The 25,921-nt window shown below is 39.5% G+C and overlaps 1 protein-coding gene across 3 annotated transcripts in view; it reads left to right on the top strand.

The window, feature by feature from the left end:
- HSPA12A (heat shock protein family A (Hsp70) member 12A) overlaps positions 1-25,921 on the top strand; it is a 53,277-nt gene that overhangs the window by 10,188 nt on the left and 17,168 nt on the right. For 2 of the 3 annotated variants that reach the window (XM_030951360.1, XM_030951361.1), the window contains exons 2-7: positions 1,698-1,850; positions 3,614-3,699; positions 5,590-5,717; positions 11,951-12,137; positions 12,961-13,065; positions 14,899-15,015. In XM_030951360.1, the coding sequence (XP_030807220.1) occupies positions 1,835-1,850; positions 3,614-3,699; positions 5,590-5,717; positions 11,951-12,137; positions 12,961-13,065; positions 14,899-15,015 (639 nt within the window). In that variant the 5' untranslated portion in view covers positions 1,698-1,834. The remainder of the gene's footprint in view (positions 1-1,697; positions 1,851-3,613; positions 3,700-5,589; positions 5,718-11,950; positions 12,138-12,960; positions 13,066-14,898; positions 15,016-25,921) is intronic. The other variant, XM_030951362.1, reaches the window with a different exon arrangement.

Below are 25,921 nucleotides of genomic sequence, written 5' to 3'. Positions count from 1 at the left end.
AAAATAAACTCTTGCATCTGTTTAGATGAAAAGAAGGATTAATTTAAATTAAGTCTGCTAAACCAGCAATTGGAGCTAATGTGATAATGGACATGATTTCATTACTAATACAATATCTTCTGATCTCCTAATTTTACCAATTCTGTAATGGTTTGGGAATCTGCCTGAAAATGGGAGCCTTCTCTGTTTTCCCTTCAATTTCTCATCTTAAAAATGCACAAGGTGTTCTTTTCCAATTGCTTAGGTTAGGACTAAGTCAGAAATCCTAATGTGTTCAAATTTGGTCTATGCACATTTATTGAAATTTCCCAAACCCAGGTTAATATTCATATCAAAGTAAATATAAGAATTTTTATTCAAGAAGTTTGCGTCATATTTAGAAAAATATTATTTTAAATACTGGTTTGTTTGAGGACTTATTTAATTTGGATTCTAAATCAGATTCCTCAGTTTAATTTGGTGTGTAAATTGGCAAGAATTTAAGTGTTTATTTAGTGCATACTGTTTAGCTGTGTTTTTATCATAGCATGTAGTTTGACAAAGATCCTTAGTAAATATGGAGATAAAGCTGGAACTTGAGCTATGTAGAACATTACTTAATTATGTTTTTTTGTTGCAGAAGCCATAATAAGTCATTCTGATTCTAAGAACTATTCCAAGTACCCTGATCCTATCCAGGACAGTCTAAGCATCATTTTTCAGTTTCATGATTGCAAATCAGGTTGCTTGGAACCCTTTTCCCATTCTCTGGCTTGGAACAGATGCTTTTGTTTCTGTCAGATCAACCAATCACAGTGCTTTAGAGATAAGGGATTTTTAAATATCCTGGAATATCCATGCATTTACTGTTCTTCAGAACACAGCTGTAAAAATTGTTACACATGCACATTTTTTTCACCATGGAAACACTAACTCAACAAAATAGGAAAGCTCCCACATAGACAAATATATTTTAACACCTTGCAGTTCAGATGGGGTAGATAGTATAATGTTACAAATATCCTAATTTCATTTGCTTTTAACAGTCGTTTCACTACCTGCTGAGAAGTTTTGGCATTAGATCCAGGATGCATTGTAGAATTATTTTATTTAGCTGGGTATTTGCAGGAGCCATGAAGGCAGTGCAGGATGGTCATGGGTTTGGAAGGGTCTTTTTTATTAATTAACTAGAACTAATTCTTGGTAGGACATCACCCAAGTTAGTGGTTTTGTTGGATGGATGTCAGTATTGCTCTGGATGTTTATTCACTGCTCTCTGAGCTACAAAAATGTGTATCCTGTCACATAGAATTTTCTGAGTTGCACACAGAGATAAAAATAACTTTTCAAGGCTGATAGCTGAAGACAGGTTGGAAAATGCATCTTAGAAACATGGAATAGTTTGGGGGGTTGGAAAGGCCCTTGAAGATCATCTTCTTTCAATGCCCTGCAATGGGCTGGGACACTTTCCACTGGACCAGGTTGCTCCAAGCCCTGTCCAGCCTGGCTTTGAGCACTTGCAGGGGTGGGGCAGCCCCAGCTTCTCTGGACAGCCTGTGCCAGTGCATCTCCAGTGTCACAGTAAAGAATTTCACCCTGATGTCTAAATGTCTAAATCATGTCCTGATGGAAATCGACCCTTTTTCATTTTAAAGCCCTTACCCTTTGTCCTGTCATTACCTGCCCTTGTAAAATGTCCCTCTCTGGCTCTTTTATAGGCCCCCTTTAGGTACTGGAAGGTGCTCTGAGGTCTCCCTGGAGCCTTCTCTCCCAGCCTGTCTCCACAGCAGAGGTGCTCCTGCTCTGTGATCATCTCTGTGTCCTCCTCTGACCTGCCCCAGCCCATCTGTGAAACATGAGTGCCGAAACAGGTAACCAAAAGAATTAGTGGCAAAGTGAAACACTGAAAACACATGGTTTGATGTCTACATCTTGTGCTTCAAATCATCATCCTAAGTGTGGGTAAAGTGCAGGTTTCCAAGGATGTTGAGTCAGTGTTGCAATGTGCTGGTATGCTTGGGAAGTACAGTTCAGGTTCAGCCAGGAATTACAGCAGGATGCAAGGAATATATTCTGTTAGTTTTTTGGGTTTTTTTTCTGTGTTGAGATACTGTTTTTCAATTCTAAAATAAATACCATGTTGCTGGTGCAAAAATTAAGAGGTAAAAATGGCACAAGGGAAGCTGATAACAGCATCTGTTCCAAAGATGTCTTAATGAACCGAGCAGATTCTGTGCTTGTCACATTTGGCCTGTGACTTTTTGTACTTCACTGCAAGAGGAGTAACTTAATATATTCCTGGAGAATTTGTGTAGAAAATGCAAATATTGTGCTTCTGCAAATGCTTCTGAAAATCAGGCTGAACATGCATGTTATAACTTCAAGAAGTAAATGAAGTTTCGAGAGCAAAATTAAGATTTGGAGGAAGATTTTTTTCCCTGCAGGCGAATTCTCTCATACAGGGTTTTTAAATCTTCCCTGGGAAACAAGACATATTTGATTGCCATTTTTCCCTATGTAATTCTGAGGTCTTGGAGAGCCGGTGTCATCTTGGAGTGATGCTCTGAATTGTCAGTCATGTCTAGGAGTTACATGCTATGAATAAATGTGTGATGCATCCAAGTAAGTGATAAAAATACATTGAAATGTATTACTTATTATTTAATTATTGTTATTAATCTTCAGAGGCCTATTACATCATTCTGCTTTACATCTAATTACAGCTTGTATTCTGTGGAAGAGAATTCAGTAAGCACATAGGGCTTAAATTTTGGAGCAGTGGGGTATGAGCATGGACTGGGTGTGTGGTAGCTTTTCTACATTCTGTTTTGATAAACTGTTGCATTCTTCATAAGAGTACAGATTATATATAAATCCATCTAAACCATCAGTGCTTAATTTGCTTTAAGCAATTTCCTTTTCTATCATTAGCAGTGTAAATGAAAGAATGAAAAATAAAATGAGTGCACTACAGTATTTGTCACTGATTTGGTCTGTGCCTTTAAATGAAATTTTAGTATTGTATGCTGGGTAGAAATATTTCTTTGATGACTTGTTAATAATGCTTTCCTTTTTCCCAGCTGGATTCTGTCCTGTAGTAGTATTAACAGCTGCAGGATGTTCCAGTGCAGAGTGTAGTGAAGGATAAAAACAGAGACAGTATTGGGAAAGTTTCAGAATAAAGGCTCAGGATGGACAAATTGCAGCTTACTCTTCCTGCTTTCTCCAATTGCTCTCAACTCCTCTTTTTCTTGTAAATGGGTCTGTCTTTTTGGATCTCACAGCTTGTGTTTAGGTTCTGCATTCATGCATTTAAATCCTAGGCAGTGTGTGTTGCTCAAGCTGCTTGTACCATGATCTTTGAATATGTTTAGGAAGATTTTAAGATTGTGCATGACAATGTAGTAAAAGGATAGTAATAGTCATGAAGGTCAGACAGACATTTTAGAACCAAAACGACAGTTGTGTCTTAGCATGTTTTAAAGGCAAAACATGTTTTAGATGGCAGCTGTGGAATTTGCTTTGTGTTTTAGCAGATTCTTTACAACTGGAAAACAGTTTAGCAGTGTGCAAAGTAACTGGTGTATTTACTCATTCTGCTTGCTGACACTGATGGGTGTTTGTTTCCTTTTAGATGCAGTTTCCACATCTGCTTACTCATCACCAGCCAAAAGCTTGGGAGACCCTGGAATAACTCCACTGTCTCCATCACACATTGCGGTAAGAAATGCACTCGTAACTTATACTGCATGCTTACATTACCTTCTCCTGCCTGTATAGTAGGGACATAATTTCTTTAGAGCTGTCATTTCCTACATACTGATACCCTTTAGGCTATCCATAGTATTAGGTGAGATTTTTGGTCACACTGAGTTGTTGACAGAGCTCTGATTCCTTTCATTGGGCTCCTGGTTTTGCTGGTTTTCATTTGCTAAACTCATAGACTTGCTCCTGCATATTTTTATATCAAACACAGGGGCTTCTTGATCCTCAGGGTTCCCAAGGTCTGTCCCTGTCTTTATCACTGATTTGTTTAGTCAGTCCCTGAAAAATCATCTTCCTTTCAGAAAAAAAAAGAAGGATATATATGGTACTCAGCAGTAAAACCCAAATTCTCGGAGAAAAGAATCTGCCCAGAGAGAGAGAGAGATGTAGAAGCTCAAAATAGAAGTAACTGGTTTTATTTCTTAAGGAACATAGCCACTTCTGTAAGCTTTTAGAACCAAGAGCATGTCCCATAGGTAGTGTGTTTTAATCTCTTCTACATCGTGCTAATTTTGTTGATAAACTCCTATTAAAACTAACTCACACCGATTTTTAAGATGACCTGTATGATTTTAACACAGTACATGCACAGTGTGCTTCCTGTTATTGCAAGGGGTTGTGTTCAGAGCACATTTTTATTCTTGCAGCTTATGGTGGAACACTGTCTTAGCTTTCTGATTCAAGTTCAGAATTTTGCAAAAACCCATCTTCAGGATTTCCAGTGCTCTCTCCCATAGTTTTTGGATCTTATTCCCTTCTTTCTCTAGATACTCTTGAAATTCCTCTTTTACTTCTGTCACACTGATGAATTACATCATATTTCAGTTAGATTTTGCTCCTTAAACTCTTTGAGGAAGACACTGTCCTTGTTGAAAAACTTTTATTAGGAGAATCCAAACAAGTCTTTTATGGTCGGAGACCAAAACTTGTTGCTCTTGTTTCTCCATTTCAAGTAGCAGGTATATGGAGAGATCTTGGAAGATGTAGGGATAAAACAGGAATGTACAGGAAGTGGGAGGTGTGGAATTAACAGAGATTTGTGGTGGAGCACTGCCCATAGAGTGAGGCTGTGTGGCAGCTGGTCTGTGAAAGGTAACATCAGTTGCTTCCAGGTGTTTTTGGGAGTACAGGCTGAGCGGTCCTGGTGGATTTAGGGCAACAAGGCTGGTGAAGGGTCTGGAGCATATTGCCCTTGACTCTGCTTTTCAGGGATTGCAGGATTACAGGTGAAAGGCAGGAGAAGGATTCCAATTCATCATGAGCAGCTGAACAGCTTCCCACATTCCAGCACAGGCAGGAGGAGTGCTGCATGTAGTGCTGGCTAAATAGGTGTTATATAAATTCTTCTTTGTAACATGGGATGTAAACCTTATTGCTGTGGTTTGGGTGGGTTTGTTATTTTTGAATGGTAATAGTATGTCATGTTCATACTTATGATATAGTTAACTCCTAAAACCACCAAGTAAATCCCAAATATATCACATTGATGGACAAACTCTTCAGTTGATCAGTTTAAGAAAAAAACCAACCAAACTAGCCCCAATCCCCAAATTAATAAGTTTTAATAATACAGGATAAGAAGTATTCCAGAAAGGAGTGTGAAGGAAGCTTTGAATAGAAAATGATGTATAAAAGGCTCTAGCGTATATGTTGAGTCATGCATTGAATTTCCAATTCCATTGGAATGTGCAGCTTTCTGGTATCAACTTCAGTCACAAGGGCAAATATAAGGAAGTCCTCATTTTCACTGAAGAGATATGCAGGTCTTGCAGAGCAGAATTTGTGACAGGTTACAATGATTCTGATCAGTGACTCTGTGTCTCTTTTGCTTCTGCTGTTTAACAGAAGGACTCTGATGCAGACGATGCTGTAGAACAGTTATTTCTTGTTGTTGTGGCTATTGATTTTGGCACAACTTCCAGTGGCTACGCCTACAGCTTCACCAAGGAGCCAGAATGTATTCATGTAATGAGGTAAGGGCTGCAATGCAGCATTTGGTTTGTGACTCTGAGAACATGGGTTGCCTGCAGTAGCCATAGATATTTTGTACAGGAACCTGAAGTGTCTGAATTTGTCTGGCATTATCACAGCGTGCAGATTTCCATTGGTTATGACTTTTTGTTGCATCTTATTGTATTCTGATTTGCTTTAGTAGTCCATGGGAGCACATCCCCTTTCTTATTTTGTTGAGTTTACAAGATGACAGAGTAGAAGGAGGAACCTGAGTATTCGGAATTGTTCAGGGAGCAGAGTTAATAATTAAGTCAGGATGCCCTTATCTCAGACACTGATTTTCTAAGGTCATGGTGCCCATCCCCTGGAATTTCACTGTGTATAGTTGGGTGTACAGCACTTGGTTACTTGCACTGGGAGTTTGTTTGGCTGATGTAAACTTTGTGGTATTAAATCTGAATCAAATCTATGATAATGATCCATTGATATTGGGAAATAAGCAATCAAAAGGTGTGAATGTGAAAATGAAGGTTTGATGTGAAATCTGTCTGTGTTATATGTATGTAAAGGACAGACTTTAGATGCTGTGATGTAGGGAGTTTTTTTATTCTTTTATTTCTTGATTAAATCAGCACAGTATAACTCTATGCAATCACAAATGCAAAAACTGTTATGGCAGCTGCCTGAGATGTTTGCCCTGCAAACCATTGCTACAATATTTTATAGTATTTTTTAAAAAAGTTATTTATAACTTCAAGCGTATTTAATTCTTATTATAGTATATTTTAAATTACTGTATAGTAATGAGAGCAAGATATAGATAATTTTGAACATAAAAAAGTATATATGGAAAGCTCAACCATAGATGCTCTTCTAAACAATGCTGCTGTTGCAGAAGTGGGTACTGTGCTGTAATGCTGAGAACAAAAGGTCAAAAAGCCTAATTTGCTGCAGTCCAGTGTGATATACTGCATTTTTTCTAAGCACAGGTGGTAGCTGAATGCAGCTCCCTAAATCTCAGCAGACACTATTGATTGTGCAGTCAGCCTGCATAGTTGGTTTGTGTATGGCTGCACACTAATGCAGCTGAGGGATTTAAAATACTGTCTAAAGGAACGTAAATTTAGAAATGTATTCTGCCATCCAGTTGCAAAGCTATCTACCTTTTGCAGGATGGACAAGTAATGTTTTCCAGATCTTTTCTGCATTTCAGCCATCTCTTGTTCTCTGAGCAGCACAGGAAGGTGCACAAGGCTGAAGTCACAGGACACACCCTGAGTTGCTGCCTCAGACAGCTCTCAGGGTGGGCAGGCTGGAACCCATGTTTATCAATTCCTGTTCTCTTTTGCAGCAAGTAATTCATTAATGTTCTTAAAGAAGTTTGATGGAATGAGAGAAAACATCTCTAAGCTGTATCTGAGCAAGCCTGAATTGTGTTTAGAGGCACTCTGTGTTGTTCCTGTAAACACTGGAGGAATCACTGCTGTTTCTGGGGAAGTCCTTGAGGTGCCTTGGGTTCAAGTTTTACCTTAGGACCTGGTTTTGCTGCTGTATTCACAATATAGATTAGATTCTCCTGGGGGAACCCCTTCTTACCAGGCTTCCTGCTGTCAGTCACTGGGACATTGAAATCCAAGTGCTGAGATTATATTCCGAATCTCAGCTGACATTTTGCTACTTGTGGTTCAAAACATGACATTTTCGTCCTTATGCAGTAATGGCAGAATGACTCTGACTTCATAGCTATGATATGAGATACTGATGTTGATGAAATAAAATGAAATAAAATACTTAATGTGTTTCCAACCAAAAGGGAGGAACTTTTTTTTGGGGGGGTGTATTCATATTTCCAACAGGTATTTCAAATAGTGGCAAATATTTTAATACCAAGAATTATTTTAATATTTTAATAGATATTTCTATCTGGAAAGGATTTTGTCAGGATGTAATTGAAATGGGCTTACAAAATAATATATGTAATATTTTTATATATATTTATATATTAATACTCACAAAATCATGAAATTCAGTCATGAATTCAACCATTCAAAAGAATGGTATATTTATTAAGGTAAGTAAGTCTGCAGTAGTTCAGAAGGCATTAAGGGCTGTATATAATGAGGCTTACATGTAGGATAACTTACAAATATTTCAGCAGAGTAAATGTAGCTTCCCGCCGGCACTCGAGAATGTTTACATTAAAATAAAGCATACCAGTGATGCATGGTCCTCTCTACTTCCTAACATTTTTTCCACCTTCCCTCCTTAGTGTTGATTCTTTCCAGATACTTAGGTTTCTGACTGCCTTTTAACAAAGCTGCTTTTCTCTAAAAGGGTAAGATGGGTTTATTTAGAAGGTCCTACTTTGGAAAAGGGTGAACACACAGGGCTTTAGCTCCAGGTTTCAGTGTAGTGCCAGCAGTGCCATGATTCTTGTTGTGTAATTAGGAGGCAAACAAAGTCACATTTTTGACTGTATGCTTATTTGCTGTGATCCCCAGTGCTAAAAAAAAAAGATTTATAAGCATTGACTGAACAAAGTTCTTTAAGCATATATTTATCTTTAAATGTATGAGTGGCCTCACTCAGCATGTTTGGAGTTGGGTGTGGGTTTGTAAATGTTCAGTGAATGACTTCACTTTGATTGCAAAACATTGGTTACTGTTTTATCAGTTTTAGGTAGTACTGACAACTCTTGATAGTTACCCCCAGCTTCTGTTACAGGTAGCTGTGGTTCAGGTTCTTTTTGCAGAGGGAATGTGTTACAATGAGTGCTGTTTACAGCATAACTTGAGGCTGGAGGAAAGGCATCTGAGCTGCCTGGCCATGAGCTCAGCACTTCAGTGAGCAGGGCAGTGCCACAGCCACACAGAAAATTTTCTGCTGTAGAACGAGTTAATAACATCTCATTTGGAGGGAATGCAGAGATATTACACAGTTCTGAAAAACTCCTCTTGAGTTATATGCACTTACATGAAAGTACAGATGTTTTGGCTACTGGCTAGGTAGCTGAATGGGAGTATTTCACAAATGGAAATTAATGAAATGGCAGTCTGTCTTTGGAAGGAGGGAGAATGTGGTCTCTTTTCAGTGCAACTTCAGGTTTTTCCCCTTCCCCTCTCTTCCCTGTTTGACTGTAATTATTGGGAGGCACACACCTGCCTTTTTTCTGCATACACCATGCTGGTGGCATTCAGCTGCATTTTGATGACCCCAGTGTTTTCATTTCCTTGGCTGTGGTGCTGCAGCTCTGGATCAAATTCCCATCACTCTGCACAAGTCCCTCTTTGGTCTGTCTTAGCCAGATTGAAGTGCAAGTGAAGGCATTTCTCTAACCTGTGTATAACCTCGTTCTTCCTTCCTCTCTGACTCTCTTGTCTCTATTTTCACTTCTAGTATACAGTTAGATGCTCTGTGGCTATAAACAAGTCTATGTTGTTTATATTCTGTTCAGATACTTCACTTACATCATCCTAGGAGCACATATGTCTGCATTTGAAAGAAATCTACCTTGGTTCTCTTTGAATAGTTTTTTTAACTGTGATTCTGTGCTGCAAAAATATCCCCCACATGTATTTACAGCAGTTCTGGCTTGTATAGGTTTATGCTTTTGATAGGCATTTCCTTTTTAGTTTTCCTGATTTTTACCATTATTTAGCCTGTATTGGTACCATGAAAGGAAACTGCAAACGAAAGCATTGCAATCCTAGTCCTACTGACTAAAATCCTCCTGTAACTGGAGGGAGGCCAGGTCTCCACCTGGCAAGAGTGTTGCAGCCAGGAATTACCATTCCCATGCTTTAGCATCTGCTTCTCTCAAGAAAAACATCACACAAGAGTATTTCTAAATCTCTGATTGCAAATGGTAGAGTCCTGCTTCCCCTTGTCTTTCTTTGCTGTCCTTTCTGTGACTGAACAGTAATACAAGCTGGGGGCTTTAGAAGGTGCTGAGCAATTACTGTGTCCAGTTTCCATCAGAAACTCATCGGGAAGCAAACATCCAAGTCTCCAGGTGGCTTTGACAATTTCATCCCACGGCGTTGAACGTAAATTTGTCTTCATTTAAACTGCACCTTAAGCGTGCTTATTCTGGAAAGAGAAAATGTGCCTGGCCATAATGAAAAACAAAGAAGCATTGTTATTAGCCACAGCCTATTTATGGCATTTCCCACCAGTGACTCAGAATGAATCATTAATGATTCCAAGCAAAAACGATATCAGTCTGTCTCCTCTCTGCTTGCAGCAGGTGTGTGGGATTTAACAATCTGCTGGAATAGCAGTGTTTTCTGTTCATGAGCTGTGAGATCCCAGCTTCTTCACATTGGAACCATATGTTTGCTGTAACACCTACTCAAAGATTTTGGAGTTGACCAAGTGCATTTCTAGCAGCAGGTTAGAAGAAATGACCTGGAGCAGAGCCCTTGCCAGTTGATCATGGCTCAGGGACTGAGCAGTGGAACTGGGCAGATTTAGGGAAGTTTTTTCAAGTGAATGAATGTGGAAATCATTCCTCTCCTCATCATGCAGTTTCTGCTTTCAGGGCAGTGGAATTGTCTTCTGCACTGAAGGAAGTTCAGATGTATTATTCTCTGCTGCTTGAGCTAAAAAAAAAAGATTTAGCTCAGTTTGATCCAGTTGAATGATGTGAAGGGGTCCCAGCCCTTCAGAAGATCCCATTCCTTGTTACTTTGCCAAGTACCAACCCCTTAAATTGCAGTTTGCCATGTCAGTTTTCTGCCTTGGTCTGAAGGTCAATTCATGTTCAATGGATTCAGCTGTTTCTGAGACTGAGATGGAAATTATTTTTTCTACATACTCTTCCTATGTCACACAAACAGCTACCACAGAGCAAGGCAGACTTTTTGTGCTTCAGAATGAGGGCTTTGGCAGGAGTATGTTCTGAAAGTACGTTTTGCTATCTTTAGCAAAAGCAATTGACGTGTAGTTTAATAATGAATGCAGTTGCCTGTGTGATCTTAACTTGGCTCCTGTTTGAGCTGTGTTATGATTATGTCTGAGAGCATAAACAGATTTTCCACTGATGCCTTTTTAAGAAAATGTTTTCTGGTAAATGTTTGTTTCTCATACAGAAAGTACTTGTATATGGTGGGGGGAGGAACAGTAATGTGAGTTTCTTCCATTCTGCCTTTTTTTTTTGGGATGGAGAAGGAATGCTTACAGCTGTTTCTACAACTTTCTACTGTCTGACCTTTTTGTCCTGCCATGCCCCCCTTCAGTTCCTGCCGCTGGGTGTTCCCATATTCAGTGTTCTTATTTATTTCCTTATTTATTTCCTGATCCGTTCTGTGAAAGCAGCTTTGGGTTTACCTTTGCCTTAAAACTTTTGTGGGTATCCCCTAAAAATACCTTCACAGTCTTCATGACATAGGTTAGTTTTATTCACCAGTAGTGACAGAAATATTTTGGTGCCTTTAACATCCTTGGAGGTTGGGGAAGGCTGCCTCATTTTTGATAGTTTAAAACTTGTACAGCATTTTGGGTATTTGAAACACAAAATCCATCAACTTCACATGAGTGCAGAGAGCTCAGCATTTGAAACACAAAATCCATCAACTTCACATGCAGTGCAGAGAGCTCAGCATCTGCAGGCATAGATGCCTTCAGAGTTTCAAGTGTCTAGGAAATGAAGCACATGATCAGATGTTGGTTGAACTGGCTTGTCTTGTTTCAGGCAATGTTCTGGGACAGAAATGGGGATTTACTCAGCCTCCCCCTGGTGATGTTAGATGACTTAAGCAGGTCCCTAATTCAAAATGGGAAAAGTATCCCTTGCAAGTAACCATTCTTAAAGTCTGAATCACAATTGGAGAGGCCATATTTGGGTTTTTATTAGTAGTGTTCTTGGATAATTACTGATTTATTTTTTTTCTCTACAATATTTATTACATGTGTTGGCTTAGGTAGAAATTTTAAGTACAAAACTGTTTCCTTAATTGTGTATGGGTTGCTTCAGGGAACCCGTGTTCTTATCTGAGTGTGATGTATCCTTAAGGATTATACATAACCACAAAAATGTGTTGAATTACCTGAAATGAAAATTGCACTCCTTTTTTCTTAGGTGGAAATAAACCCACTTGACTTTGGTATGATAAGGTTTGAAATTACTATTTTTGGAGGGAAAAGCAATCTGCGTAATTTGCCACCTCATGGCTTTTTCTCATGATACACTTGCTTTTTCCTGCTGCTCTGACCTTGAGCATCACTTACTGGAGCTGTTTCACTTTTTGGCCAGACGATGGGAAGGTGGAGATCCAGGTGTTTCCAACCAGAAGACCCCAACCACAATCCTCCTCACACCAGAGAGAAAGTTCCATAGCTTTGGCTATGCAGCAAGAGACTTCTACCATGACTTGGATCCCACTGAATCAAAGCACTGGTTGTATTTTGAAAAGTTTAAGATGAAGCTGCATACCACTGGTGTAAGTAACACCAAAACTGTGTTTGCTCCTCAAGTTGTTTTCCTTGAACGTTATTAAATTTTTGTCAACTGGAAGTGAAGCATCTCTATGTTTGCAGAGTAAATTGAGTAAATTAAACTCTTCAGTTAGCATTATGGTTCCTTTTATTTCTCACTGCATTTGGCAGCTGTATCTTGCAGATCTTAAAAGTTCAAAATCTGCTTTGCTTAGATCTTCATGTCCTGTCTGGGGAGACTGCATGAGGTTGGTTTGTTCAATAAATCTGGTCAGTAGGAATGGGATATAAGAGCCAGATTGAGCTCTAGAGCAGCCAAGCAAATCCACCCAGAATTCATTGCCAGAACTGCAAGTGCCAGTAGGGCTGTTAATTTGACATTATTCCTACTGATTGTGTTTTTGTCTTTAATCCATTTTAGAGCTTTGGGAATTGGCCAGTACTTTCTGTTTTGAGGTGTTTTCTGGTTTCATCTGTTGGTGGGAAACCAAAGATCTATACATTTAACTTGGATTAAGTATCTTGAGTGTGCAACTTTATTGCATTTATTTACAGATGTATTATCTATTGCATTTCTTTAATATTTAGTCCATATTTCTTTCTCTGCCTGCAGTTATCTGTAGGCATGGTGTTTCAAAACAAAGTCTAAAATAAGCAGCAAAGTGTCATGCTCCAGGAAATTCAAGTGATGAGTTAAATCCTCTTCAGAATAGTTTTGTCACTTTTTCCTAATCAGGTGAATAATGAAGAGTTCACTGTCCTCAGTGGGAATTAATTTGATGTTTGCCTTTTTCTTTTAATAACTTCCAGTTATTTTCTTTCATGTAGAATCTTACCATGGAGACAGACCTGACAGCTGCAAATGGCAAAAAAGTCAAAGCACTTGAGATATTTGCTTATGCTCTGCAGTTCTTTAAGGAGCAGGCATTAAAGGTGGGGTAATGCTTCCTTATCAAGATTTTCTGTATTTATAACTAGTATAAACACGAGTCTAATATTTTTAGCCTTGCCAAGATTTGACCCAAGTTGTATTTGATGTAAACAAAGCAAGGCAGGTGTAGAAACTCTGGGCAGGCTGTGGACTCTGGAGAGCTCACAATAGCCTGAAGTAATTTCCCCTTGCACAGGTCAAGCTTGATTCACTAATAGCATCCCTGTGATGCAGAGTTCTGAATAGCTTTTTACTGGATTAGGTATTTTCTGCTGTATTTTTAATGGGAAAAAAGGTACATTTGACAAGAAAATTTAAAAGCTTATTATTCTCCATTTCTGATTTGAAATGTTGCAGTGCTCATTTCTTTCAGTCTTCTTGGATCACAAGATTGTTTTTCTTATTCTCCAATGTCCCCAGTAAACAGGTTTTGAGATGTTAAATCTCGTGTAAATAGTCAATTGTGAGTTAAGTAAACACTGGCTTCCAACATGCCACTATAATGTCAGTGTGAGCAGAGCAATTCCTGGGTCAAATCAGAGTATTCATCCAAGCAAGTGTTGTTTAAAATAGCCTTGTGGTTAAGAGCTAACCTACTTTTTTGAATGGGTTTAATTTATTTTTTCTGAGATCCCAGTCTGTTCCTTATGGCTGCAGAGAAACAATCCTGCCACTATAGCTCAAATGCCTCATCTTGTTAGGGACGTTTTTAACTGTACTTTTTTGGGGTTGGTTGTGGAGTCACAGACTTGGACCTGTGTGTAAACTGGGGATATTCTTAGCAAATATGAATATTGGATAAAATCCCATATATTTGCTGTGCTGCCTGCTCAGAGCTACATCCTTTTCCTGATGTTAATAACTAAATCCCTGGCATTTGTGAGTGAATCCTGGAACTAATTAGACATGCCATGTAAGTGAGCTGTTACTTTGCACTGTGCTGTGTCTGTCTGTGGTGCCCTGTGCAGTATAAAGGTGCTACTTTTCCAGCATGGATTTTTGAACTGCAGCATAGCTAAACAAACACAACACCTTGGCTCAGCACATGCAGAAACATATTTTTTTACATTCTAAAGGCCTGTTGTCCACCTTTCTGAACCTTTCTCTGTTTGGATGGAGATTTAGATAGGACATATGGTAATGACATTTTACTTGGAACCTTGCCCAAAACATGTCAGTATATCACCTAATTTGCAAATGCAGTACAGACTTCCCTCTTTTTTAAGGGGAGTATAAAAAGGACAATAAAAGTACTAAACTAGTCTTGAATGTTTGCTTAAAGCAAAATTTTGAAGGACCAATCAGTCATTTTTTTAGAGGGGTTAACTGTAACTTCCCCTTGTTAACTGCATTCTAAAAGTTTGATTTAAAGGTAAGTGGTGTATAAAGAAGTCATTGAAAAATCCAGATTGTAAAACATAAATGTTCATCAGTGATGCCCCAAATATTTTTCTGTGCATTAATCAAGATGTATGTGTGAATTCTTCAAGCTAACAGCAAATCCCACACCATGGCTAAGGATGTACATAAATATGCTGCAATATTCTGTAAATTGCTACTTTTGCAAAAGCCAACTTTTCTGCTTTATTTTGAGCAGTAAACGTTTCTATAGGCCTCCTTGAGAAAGCTTCAACCTTAATCCCACCTTTTGGCACAGTAAAGCATTCTTGGCATGTTGGAAGTAATTCTGATTTGTAGCATGGATGTAACAGGAAAAAAATTGCAAAGGGGGTTACTGTTATCAGAGCCAGCAGAAAAGAATGTTTTCCTGTAGACACCCATCATTTTACATTCACCTCTATTTTCTTTTTTTTTTCTTCTTTCCCATTTTTTAGGAGCTCAGTGACCAAGGAGGCTCGGACTTTGAAAACACTGAAGTAAGATGGGTCATTACAGTGCCTGCTATTTGGAAGCAGCCTGCAAAGCAGTTTATGAGACAAGCTGCCTACAAGGTAATATTACAGGCTGAATGTAGAAATGCCCCTTTAAAGCCCTAGTTTATAAGCTAAATGATAAAATGTATTTGGGGCGATTTGGTATAAACACAGTCTAGCAACCTTGAAAGAGAAATTAACTCTACCAAGCAGTGGCTGTAGGTTGAATGTATTCATTTCTTAAATGCCTTTTTCTTACTATTTACTTTTATATATTGGTGTCCCTTGCGGCAGACTCTGATACTTTAGTCATCTTGGACAATGTATTCCTGCTGAATTCAGTGCACGTGGAACAGATGCAGTTTTGAGACCCTAGGGAAAGTTGAATTTAAAATACTGGACACTCTTTTGTTTTGTTACTTTCTTTAGGTCATCACAGACTTTTAAAGTTAAAAAAAAAAAAGAGGAGGAAAGCAAAGGGCCTCCTTGGTGGGACTTTTTCCCAGTTCCCATTTTCCCACAGTAGGAATGAAAGGACTGTGAACTGGATAGTCTGGATATAAAATTAAATTCAAATGTTATTTTCACCAGCAAGAGTTTTATCTGCATTTAATTCTTTCCACGCAACCGCCCCTCAGATATTTGCACTTTCCATATGCATGTCCTTTATTTCAAATTCAGTTTGTGTCTCTAATACATGAGATGTACACATTCTTCTTTTCATCAGGATATTCATTTTTAGTTGGTTTTTTTTTTTTCTTTTTGATTTTTGGTCAGAGACTTGTGTAACCCATTGGCAGCAGCTATGCAATGCAGTTTGTAAAATATCTTCTAGCACATGAGTAATTTGCAGAGTGCTCCTGGGAAGCACCCAGATTTTTCTAACTCTGTTTCTGACTATCTCTAATGTTGAGCAACGTTTTTCTTAACAGTCTGTATTGTGGGATTGCTAATGCTAGTGCCAGAAGCAAAACACTCTTAAAGTTCTGATGGAAGGACACGGTTGTAGGTAAATCTGAAACACTAGAGACCCATTCATTCTCTCTGTATATTGTTGTCTGCCTGCTGTCTGTGTGCATGTGTGCTCGTGAAGTGGGAGCTGTGTAAGGAGCAGGGCAGGGTGCAGGTAGATCTCTTGGCATTTCTCATTTGTGGCACAATGGAATGTTGTTAATTAGTGTCTGTGTCTGTGGTTGTGTCTGTGGTTGTGTACTTCTATGGGCAAGCTTGACAAACAGCAAGGGCTGACAAGGCTTTTAACTCGGGGTGTGTGATCCACTGCAGGAGAACTCGAGTTTAGGGAAATAATTCATGTTAACTTGACACGTGGCTGGATTTTTTCAAAGCAGTGGGGATGAAGAAACAGATGCAGAAAACAGAATTCTGAATTGCCATTCAGTCTTCCAGATTCCTGTTGCTGCATCCAGGTGTTCCTCATGGATGGATCAGAAGTTGCAGCTCTTGTTGTTAGCTATTGGAAGATGGAAGCATCTTGAAAATGAGGAGCATCATGTAGAGAAGAGTGTGAAAAGGCAGTGGTAGAAACCTTGTAGCAGGAGACACACAGAATTACAACCACCAGTCTGAGCTGAGAGTTAACTTGCAGAAAATATTAATGAGCTGCGGAAATCTGCTGAGCAATCTGTGTCAACTGAGGTAGCTCCAAGAGAAGTGAAGTACTAAAACAGCTTCAGTCACTGGCTCACAGTGTAAAGCCCAGCCTTCCTGGAATGGTTAAGTAGTTGTCTAGGCAAAGCTAATGGAATTGATAAAGTAAAGTGTTGGAAATCTGCTTCTGTGCTCAACACCCATCAGCTTGTGACCAACCTATGATCTCAGTGCACCTCTGATGTCTCCTCATCTGTCCTTTGCCTTAAACAAAACATTGCTAACCTGGAGCTCCTCATCTGCCCAAGAGCTCCTGCATTGTCCCCTTCCAGCTGCTGTGCTGCTTTCTCACTGAATGAGTAATCTGCTTGTTCCCTTCTGCTCACAGCTCTTCCTCTCTCTTTCCATCCAGCCTATCAAAATCCTGCTAACTCTGTCTGCATGACAGCTTTTCCTGTCTTTGCACACTGCTGAGCTTTCATCCAAGCTGTCAGTGATTTTGCATCTTGGTTATTGCAACATCATTTCCTTGGCTTCAGCAGCTGTAGTCTGGCCTGGTTTGCATCTCTTCAGAATACTGCCCCAAAAGAGTTTTGTAGCCTTGCATTTGACAGGGAATCAGCCCACATTTGACTCCATCTGTGTCGTCTCAGACATAAGCTACATGAACATCTGCATTGCTTACTTATTTTCCTCTTCAGAGACTTTTTTTAAAATGCTGGGTTTTATCATGCCTACAAAAACTTGACTGTGATTAACCCACTTACATAAGAAAACTACTCATTGCTTCTTGCTGTTACTCTGCCTGCCCTATCTCTAGCCATCTTTTGTGCTTTTTGTATCCTTAAAAATTTTTGTAGCTGAGTTACTGCCTCTTTGAAGCAGATATTTGTTTGTTCTCTCTGGGGCCTTCTGAGGGACTCAGTCTGGCAGGCTGTAGAGAGTTGCATGTCTTTACAAATTATGTTGCTGAATCAAAATTACTTTATTCCTGAATGACAGTTCACAGATGCTTTTTCCTGTGCCTCGTGTTTCATTCCCATGTGCCCAGAGATGGCTCTGAGGCTCTGGGACACTTGCTGAGGTCTGGTCAGAACTGGAGAGAGCTCTGTGGCAAGAGCAGAGTGTTAACTCTGTAGGACTCACTTAGCTTTAAGTTTCCTTCCCCAAAACACGTCTGCTGGGATTAGTGTGCATTGCATCAGTGTTCACTACATCCTTAGGAATGGCTTTCAGGGTTTATAGTCAAATTTGCCATTCTCCCCACTGGTAGAACATAAAACCTCATAAATAGCATCAACTTTTCTTGTTTCTGTGTCTATTGTTCTGCTTCACACTCTTTGGGCACAGGGAGTGAAGAGCTGGAATCTGCAGGCTGGAATTCCTTGAACATGCTAATAGGAATAAAGTCTTAAGGAAAAGTTTGGAGTGTAACAGGGATATGTGAATGCAGAAGCTGTGAGATAAGAAAGTAAAACATGACATAACAAATGCACTTGGGGGCAGGGCAAAAGAAAGGGGAGGCTGGTGCATTTTCATAAGCTTGCCCAAAATACCCTCTGGGCTTTCAAACATTAGTCAGGTGGTCTAGTCTGAAATACTGAGGGTTCTTTTCTTTTTAATATGAACTCTTGAGTTTTGAAATAGATTTCTAGAGCTCTGAAGTAGATTTATTTTTCAATTACAAATAGCAAATAAAATCATTTGCATGGTAAATTCATATAAACAAAAAGAGAGGCAGTCTAGGTTATAGGATTAAAGCATGTGAGCCTAACATTCCAGAGGCTTAATTTAACCAGCTCCTATGCTGAACATTTATTATTGTTTTCACATCAGTTTTGTCATGGAATGTGCACAATGAGAATTTTTTAACACATTGTGTTCTGGGGTCAGTGACATTACATTGATCAATATTGCTTTACTCTGAAGAAACCTTCAGAGAAAAATAAACAAACTTGGCAAGAGAATAATGTGACAGCACAAGAAATTCCTTGCTAATAAAAACATGACATGAAGTATATTTGATTTTTAAAAGGTGGCTTGGGAGGCTTAACCAGATTGAAATTTGTGAAGCTACTCTTATTCCCTCATAAGTCTGTTCTGTACATAAAATGCATGCAACTAAAATTTATTTGTGTAGGGACAGTGTGTCAGGCTTCTGCTATAAACTGCCTTAGAAGGTGTAAGCAGCACTGGGAAGCTGGTTATTTTTCTGAAACAGTACTTGTTAGTGAGGCAGAAGTGTGTTAATACATCAGCCATTGTGGGGGTCTGTTGAGTCTCTGATTTCACTTTTGTGATATTAAGATCTTTTTAATTGTGAGGATTAAATTGTTTATTGAGTGATGTTGGGGACAATTCTGCATCTTATAGCTGTGCTTAATTAGGAAATGATAACTAATTGAGGGTTGAAGATTACAGAGTGGAAAAATGTATATTAATTGATCTGTGCTCACACATTTGAGTTCCTCAGCCAGGTTCACATGAAGGCAAAGGCATCTGCTAATCCAGTTCTGTACATTTCTGTTTGTCCACTTTTGTGGCACAAGTTGGAGCATTTGGAGTTTTTTCTTTTGCTAAACAAGTAAAACAAGAGGTTTTAATAGCATTCTTTGTAATAGTCTGTGCCTGTCTCTTGCACAGTTTTGAAGCACATTTCTCAGGCTCTTAGAAATTGACTGAAAGCAACAGATACAGCCAAAAAATAGAATCTTCATTCTGCCTGGTGGAAAGGCTGTGCTAGGTGGCATTTACCAAGCCAAAAAGAAAATGATGGTCTGAAAGTCTGCAAACTACAATCATTAGGGAGTGATAGAAACCCACAAATGTAACTCAGGATGGACAGGGTCTGAAACTAATGGGCTTGATTATAATAAATTCATAGAAGAGGTCAATAGATTGGTCTAAAAGACATCTTAGATGCCAATATTCAGTTACAAAGAAAAGAAATACGAGCTGAAATTGGAACTGTAGTGAAAAATATTAAGGCAAAATGAAAAAGCCCAAGGTACAGAACAAGATGCATCTTACAGAAAAGGGCAAGCAGGCATTTTTCTCAGTGCAGGTCCTTCTCAGTGAGGGCCACTTGTGTCTTTTTAGTAAAATCAGCCTGAGCCATGAGGAGCCACAATGAGGATGGTTCTAAATAAAGGGAAGGAGAGAGCCTGAGACATTAAGAAGAGACTTGAATAGGAAGAGTCAGGCTTTGCTGTTGTGGTAACTGGTGCATGCCCCGGGTACAAAAAGCATTTCTAGAGTTTTATAACATTAAAAATTGAAAAGCTTATGAGAATTTAATGGCTTCATTTTTCTAATGCACGCTACTCATCAAACTTGCAAGTAATGTTTTCCTGCACCTTGGGGGATATAATGTAATGCAGCAAAAAATTCTTGGTAATGCCACTTGGAGCTAAGCTTTCAGTTACTGCCCAAATGTGATCTGTGACAAGAGTCCCTTGGGAAGGAGCTGCAGCAGCATCACCCTGGAGAAATATGGACCAAATGCCACTGTGGTCCCATTCCCAAAAACCATGACTTCTACTTGGTATCATTCAGGAATATGTAACTCAGCTTTAGTAATGCTAATTTGGATTTATTTGTAGTCCCAATACCTGAGAAACTTTTTGAGGGCACAACAAAACAAGCAATTTGTGGAAAGAAAAATGTTGGTGATTCCAGTCTCTTGTGATTATTCCTTACCTAAAAAATGATCCAAGATTCTTCTCCTTGGAAAATTCTGAGACCAAAGTGTGATACACTGGGTCTAGTGTCCTATGTAAGGTTTGCTGCTGTTACTGGTATTCTGTTATGTCTCACAAATGCAAGAAATCCTTTTCTCTTTCATGAGGCAGAAATCTTCTGCATGGCCTGTGTGTAGCAAGAAATTGTCTTTCTTATGAGCAGTTAATAAAAGCTTCTTGTCAAATAGGCACAGGTAAACTCCAGAACCTTCTCCGTGAATTGTAAACAAAAGTCCTGCTTCGTGATTGGTAGCTAGTGGTCATAATTCAGATATTTCCTGCCTTATGTTCCATTTTTCTTCCTAAAAGAAAAAAAAAAGGTTTTATAAATTAAAAAGAGGAAATTGTAATATAAAATCCAAAAGATCTGATAAGTATAAATTTTACTAATAGAGTCAAACAGTCTCTACAGTTCCAAAGAATTTTAAGCTCAGGTTGAGAATAAAAGAATAGATAATAAAAGTAGTGTATAAAATACAGAGTATAGAAATGCTCAGGTAAAGCAATTTGTACTCTTAGCTGGGTAATAGCAACACCACAAAAATAAATTGAGGCAGTCTGGCTGTGCTTAGCAAGGCATTTATCTCAATCAGACAGCCTAGCTGTCTGTAACAAACTGGTTCATCTAATCAGTGGCCACACAAATGCAGCAGTTCTGGCTACAGCCAGTGCAGCTCCACACATTCATTATTTTAAGTGTTCTGAAAATAAAAGTCACACTTCATTATGGTTCCAGGTGCCCCATTTGTTCTCTTGCTTTTCGCAGTGAGATAATGGCATAGTTTCTAGGCAGCCATTGAGGAGGAGAAATGTTCCATGTTATTTCTTACCACAGGAATAGCTTTACTGACTGGTTAGCAAACAGAAGTGAAATATCAAATGGATTCTGCTTTGGCCCAAAGTGACTTGCTAAGTAACATGATCAAGTATGTGCATGCACAGACAGCCAGGTGATTATTCATAGCCTGAGCACCCCTCATTCCAGCAAACTTCAGCAACAGCTCCGCTGAAAAACTTAATATTGATTTGGGTACTCAGAAGTTGATGCTTTTTCATTAGTGGGTTGTTTCACAAAATTTGTTCTTAGTAATTTACAAAATGTTACGTGGGAAGCTTGTGGCAGAGCTGGATGCAAAAGCTGGGTTTCAAGTCTATGTCTGCTGTTTGTATCCTCATGTTTTTAAGCATAAAGACCATTTTTACCTCTACAACTAATGAATTAATGAGTTAGGAGCTGAATTTCCTTCTCTGACAAGACACTGGACTGAGGCAGGTAATTTTTTTGAGTGCAGATTGTGTTAGTGTTGTAAACTCAACTTGTGCACCCCTGATGCATTGAACCAATTGCTTTCCATATGATGCGTCACTTTTTCATGTGGCTCGTGGCTGATGTTTAGGATTACAGGACTGCTTGAGGCTGTTGTGCTCTATATATTTTTAGCTTTAAAAATAAAAGAAATATGCTGTGATAAATGGTTCCTTTTGATTCCAAGACACTTGAACAGAAGTTCTTATTACAATCCATACAGAAACCTGTGAGGACCTGAATAGCTGCAGCAGTGAGTCTGGTCCTGCTGCCAGCCTGTCAGCCACCATGGGCTCCCTCTCACTGATGCACGCAAGGATTTGACACCAGAGTCACAAAGACAAGGAGAGAAAAAGTGTGAAGGTCCTTAACCTATGGGAAGGATTCCTTCCTGCAGTTCTGGCCTTTCTCAGTGTAGGATACTGCAGCATTTTAGACATGGAGGCATTAAGTGGGAGTGTTGGTTGGAGATCATCTAGCCTGACCTTCCAGGTGCAGCGGGGTTATTGCTACATGGGTCAGCAGTGGCTTTATTGAATCGAGTTTTAAAGCTCTCCAAGGACAGAGATGCCTTTCTGAGCAGCTGTTCACGTGCTGCATCACCATCTTAGTAAAAAAGGGGTTTTAACACCCAGTTTGGACCCCACAAGCTGCAGTATGTGGCTTTTGTCCCTCCTTGTATCTCCTGGCAAGACTGAGAAGAATTGTGTTCTGCTTGGGACCTGCCCTTCAGAGAGCTGCAGGCAGGTGTTCAACTGCTCCTTGGCCTACAAGAGTTTCTTTCACCATAAAACTAGTTTCAACTGTAAGTAAAATGCTAACCTAAACCTCTGGGTCCTTCAGCATACGTGGTCATGCACAACTGTAAAGGGGGAGTAGTGTAACTATTAATTGGAATTAATTTTCTATGTTGTCCAGTGATGGTCACCAAACCAGCTGTACAGATGCCAGTATGAGGTACCTTATTACCATCTATCCTGATTGGCTGCAGATGGGAGGATTTCACCCAAAAACCCTTCACAGGAGCTCACAGCTTGAGTTCCTTGCTTGAAGTGGAAGCAGCAGTGGGTTTGGCCCAGGTGGAAACTGTGGGAAGGTTGTGAATTTTCTGTGGGTTAAGTTCCTTTATACAGGCTTCTGATATGGGCAAGCCCTGGGAATTCAGAAAGCACTGCCAAGCCTACACCCTGGTATTTTAAAAGCAGGGAAATAGTGTATAAATATATGGTGACAGTATCTACTTCTTCATGGCAGAAGGGAAAATGTCTGAGGCCCCAAAAGAGCAGGATAAACCCAAAATCCCAAAGAAGGTTTAGAGGCTGATTTTTACTTTGGATTTCATCCTTTTATGCCTTTCATGTTATTTCATCACTTATATTTGTGTGAAGTGAGTAAATGAAAACTATTACAGGGGTCTCTTAGCTTCCACTTTGTGCTACTCCATTAGTGACTTTTTCATCTTCTATAGCTTGTGTTCCTCTTGTCTGCAAAATGAAGTTACTACTGTTTTACCATAGCCTTAGATGACCTTTATGCTTTCTCAAGCAGTTTTCTCACAGAGGGATGAGTATCTTTGTCCTGTCCCTGAGCTGTACAGATGGGGAAGCTGACGCTGAAAGAATTCTGCAGCTGTGACAATTATCCACAATGTTCTCACTTGTGAAATGCAAAGTATCAGTGACCCCTGATCAGGCCAGGACGAAGGACAGCCTGTGCCACAAGCCTGATTTTAGTTCAGCCAGCAGTAATAGTGTGAAAATGTATGCATTCATGTATATCTGTTAGGTATGTGCATGTTTGTGTAGTGAATGCTAAGAGAAAGCAAAATGTTCTTGTTTCTGTGAAGCAAAAAGGGCCTCTGACATTGTAAATGTCAGATCTTTGTGGGATCAACTGCCCCCCAAACACTGTGTTGATTGGATTTTTTAAAAAAAGTCAATATTCAGTTTTCCTCTAGGCTTTTTATCCATAGTATGTAATTTTGAAAGGAGGGAAGCTCCCAGCAGCTCTTCCTCCTGCCTTTGGCAAACCCAGCCTCTTTGCTGTGGTCACCAAGAGGAATCTTTGAAAATTCTGTTTATTTTGTGGTTGTTGAGCAATTTTAAGAATCTGTCTTTGAAGAGATAAGTGGGCAGAGCTAACTGGGCTGTCTGACCTCAGTCTATTCTATTTATCCAGGATATTTCCTGTACTGTAGCATCCTCATTACTCTGAAGTCTAAGGGCAAAAGCATCAGGCTATGTGATGGTGTAGTGAGTTTCGAACATCTTTTTTAAACCTTCTCCAGGCTGAGGATCCAGTGAAAGTGCATTCAGTGTGCTTTTCCTGCAGCTTTGTGGTACCCACTCACCCCATTTCCTGCCAGCCCTGCTTCCCCTCCAGTTCCTCTTTGGGATACTGCTGGGAGTCTTTTCCCATGTTGCTCATCTTCTTTCCTGGCACGCTCTGCCTCTGTAATTAGATCTCAGTGGTTTATTTGTGACATCCCAGTCTGATGCCATAGGACTGGAGAAAGTGCTAGCTAGTGAAAAAGGAGGAGGATTAGAGGAGCTCACTTCTCAAGGCCCTAAGTGGATGGTGTTATCATGAAGCCCTTAACACAATGAACTGATTAGTTTAAACACTGGAAGTTTCACAAGGCACTTAATTTCCAGCCGCTGTTTTGTCTTGCCTTGATTCGGCTTCACAACACTTTCTTCATGCAGCCTGCACAGTGCTTAACTTGTAATCATGCCTCTCCTATTGTTACTAATTATAGTAAGTATCTTGGAAAATAGGAAAATGTTGATGTTAATTCTCAGCTTCTCTTGTTTTGGCTGAATGATGTTGTCCTGCAGAGCTTTGTTTCCTAATGAACCCCATCGTTTTTACAGAGCTGTTTCATGGGATCCAACTTCTAAATTTTATCTCTGGTGCTGACAAATGGGGCTGTAGTGGTAAAACAGGTTTAAAAGGTTTTTCCTACCGCCCAGAAGAATGGATCATTGTACTTGTCTGGTCTGCAGCATTCCTTCAGCAGTGATTAAAGTAGTGTAGTTGGTGGGGGTGACAAAGTGGGACAGGAGAGTGGGACCCAAGGCTGTGGAGGTGAGGATGAAGCTGTTCCTGCAGCTTCTGCATGTGCTCCATGCCATGGGCAGACATGGAACCTTGCTGTCTGGGGAAGAGTAGCATTTAGCTGTGACACTGAATTGGAGTTCTGGGGTTGTAGAGGGAAATCCCACCTTGTTGTGGGTTCCTGTGCAACCTTAAGGAAAACCTTTTAGTCTCTGTGCCTTGTTTTTCCAACTGTGTAATGAGGATACCTCTTTTGCATAGTGGTTATCTGTTTATTTATGCTACATTTTTGTATCTGGAAATGCTTTATTAATTGTGAATGCAGTGCCTACCACTCTGCAGCAGTTGTGAATTGGGTCTTAGATGACTACAAAATATATCAAAGCAGAAAAAAAGTAGAATTCATCCAGTTGTTCTTTTAATAAGTTTTATAGCTCAAAAGAGCTGCAGTCACATAAGGCATGTTCCTCGTGTTACAAATCAGCAGTCAAGCTATTCTTTTCCCCCCTTAGAAAATATATCTGATGTATCTTTCTGATAAACCAAAAAAAGAAGGAACTTTACCTGTTGCTTTCAAGAACTTGCAAGGATACGAATAGGAAAGAGGTACCTTGTCAATCATGGTGGATTTCCTAACATTGGACTTCTTTTGAGGTCACTGTGGTGTGATAAATAAAGAACACACTGGTGTTCTGTCTGGCTGTGGAGAACTGCAGCTAGATGCTGATGCTTCTAATCTAAAAGCAGCATTTAGAGATGGGACATTTTCATCTAGGCCTACCTTAAAAAGACTGACTACATGGAATATTCTATTATAGTGCTGTCTTTAATGTCATATACATTACAATATTAAAAAGAAATAAAAGGGCTTTGATTTTTTTTTCCTGTGTGCTGTGGCATGTGAGACTGGGTTTTAAAAGCAGCATCTTTTAATCTGTAGCAATGGTGATTCTGCATGTGGAGTGAGTGAAAACAGTTCTCTGAAGCGCTCAGACTGCTGTAGTGAGCTGCAGTCCAGACCTCAGTATTTGCTAGTGGTGAATTACTCCAGCAGTTGGCAGCTGATGTTGTTCAGGGAGTCAGGAATGTGTTGTGGTCAGCTGTGGCTCTCTCCTGGTGACACCTCTCTGGCTATAAAAACAGAGCTGTTGGCCAGGGTGAGAATTCACCTGCATCTGGATGGTGAAGTTTTTTATGCTCCACTACATGAGACTTTGAAGTGCTTTGAATTTTGCTGTCCATGATGCATCTTGGCAAATGAACAGCAATGAAT

This window comes from Camarhynchus parvulus, chromosome 6 (assembly GCF_901933205.1).
Source record: "Camarhynchus parvulus chromosome 6, STF_HiC, whole genome shotgun sequence".
NCBI lineage: Eukaryota > Metazoa > Chordata > Aves > Passeriformes > Thraupidae > Camarhynchus > Camarhynchus parvulus.
Note: the sequence above shows the minus strand (reverse complement) of the source record. Positions and strands in the feature narration are given on the sequence as shown.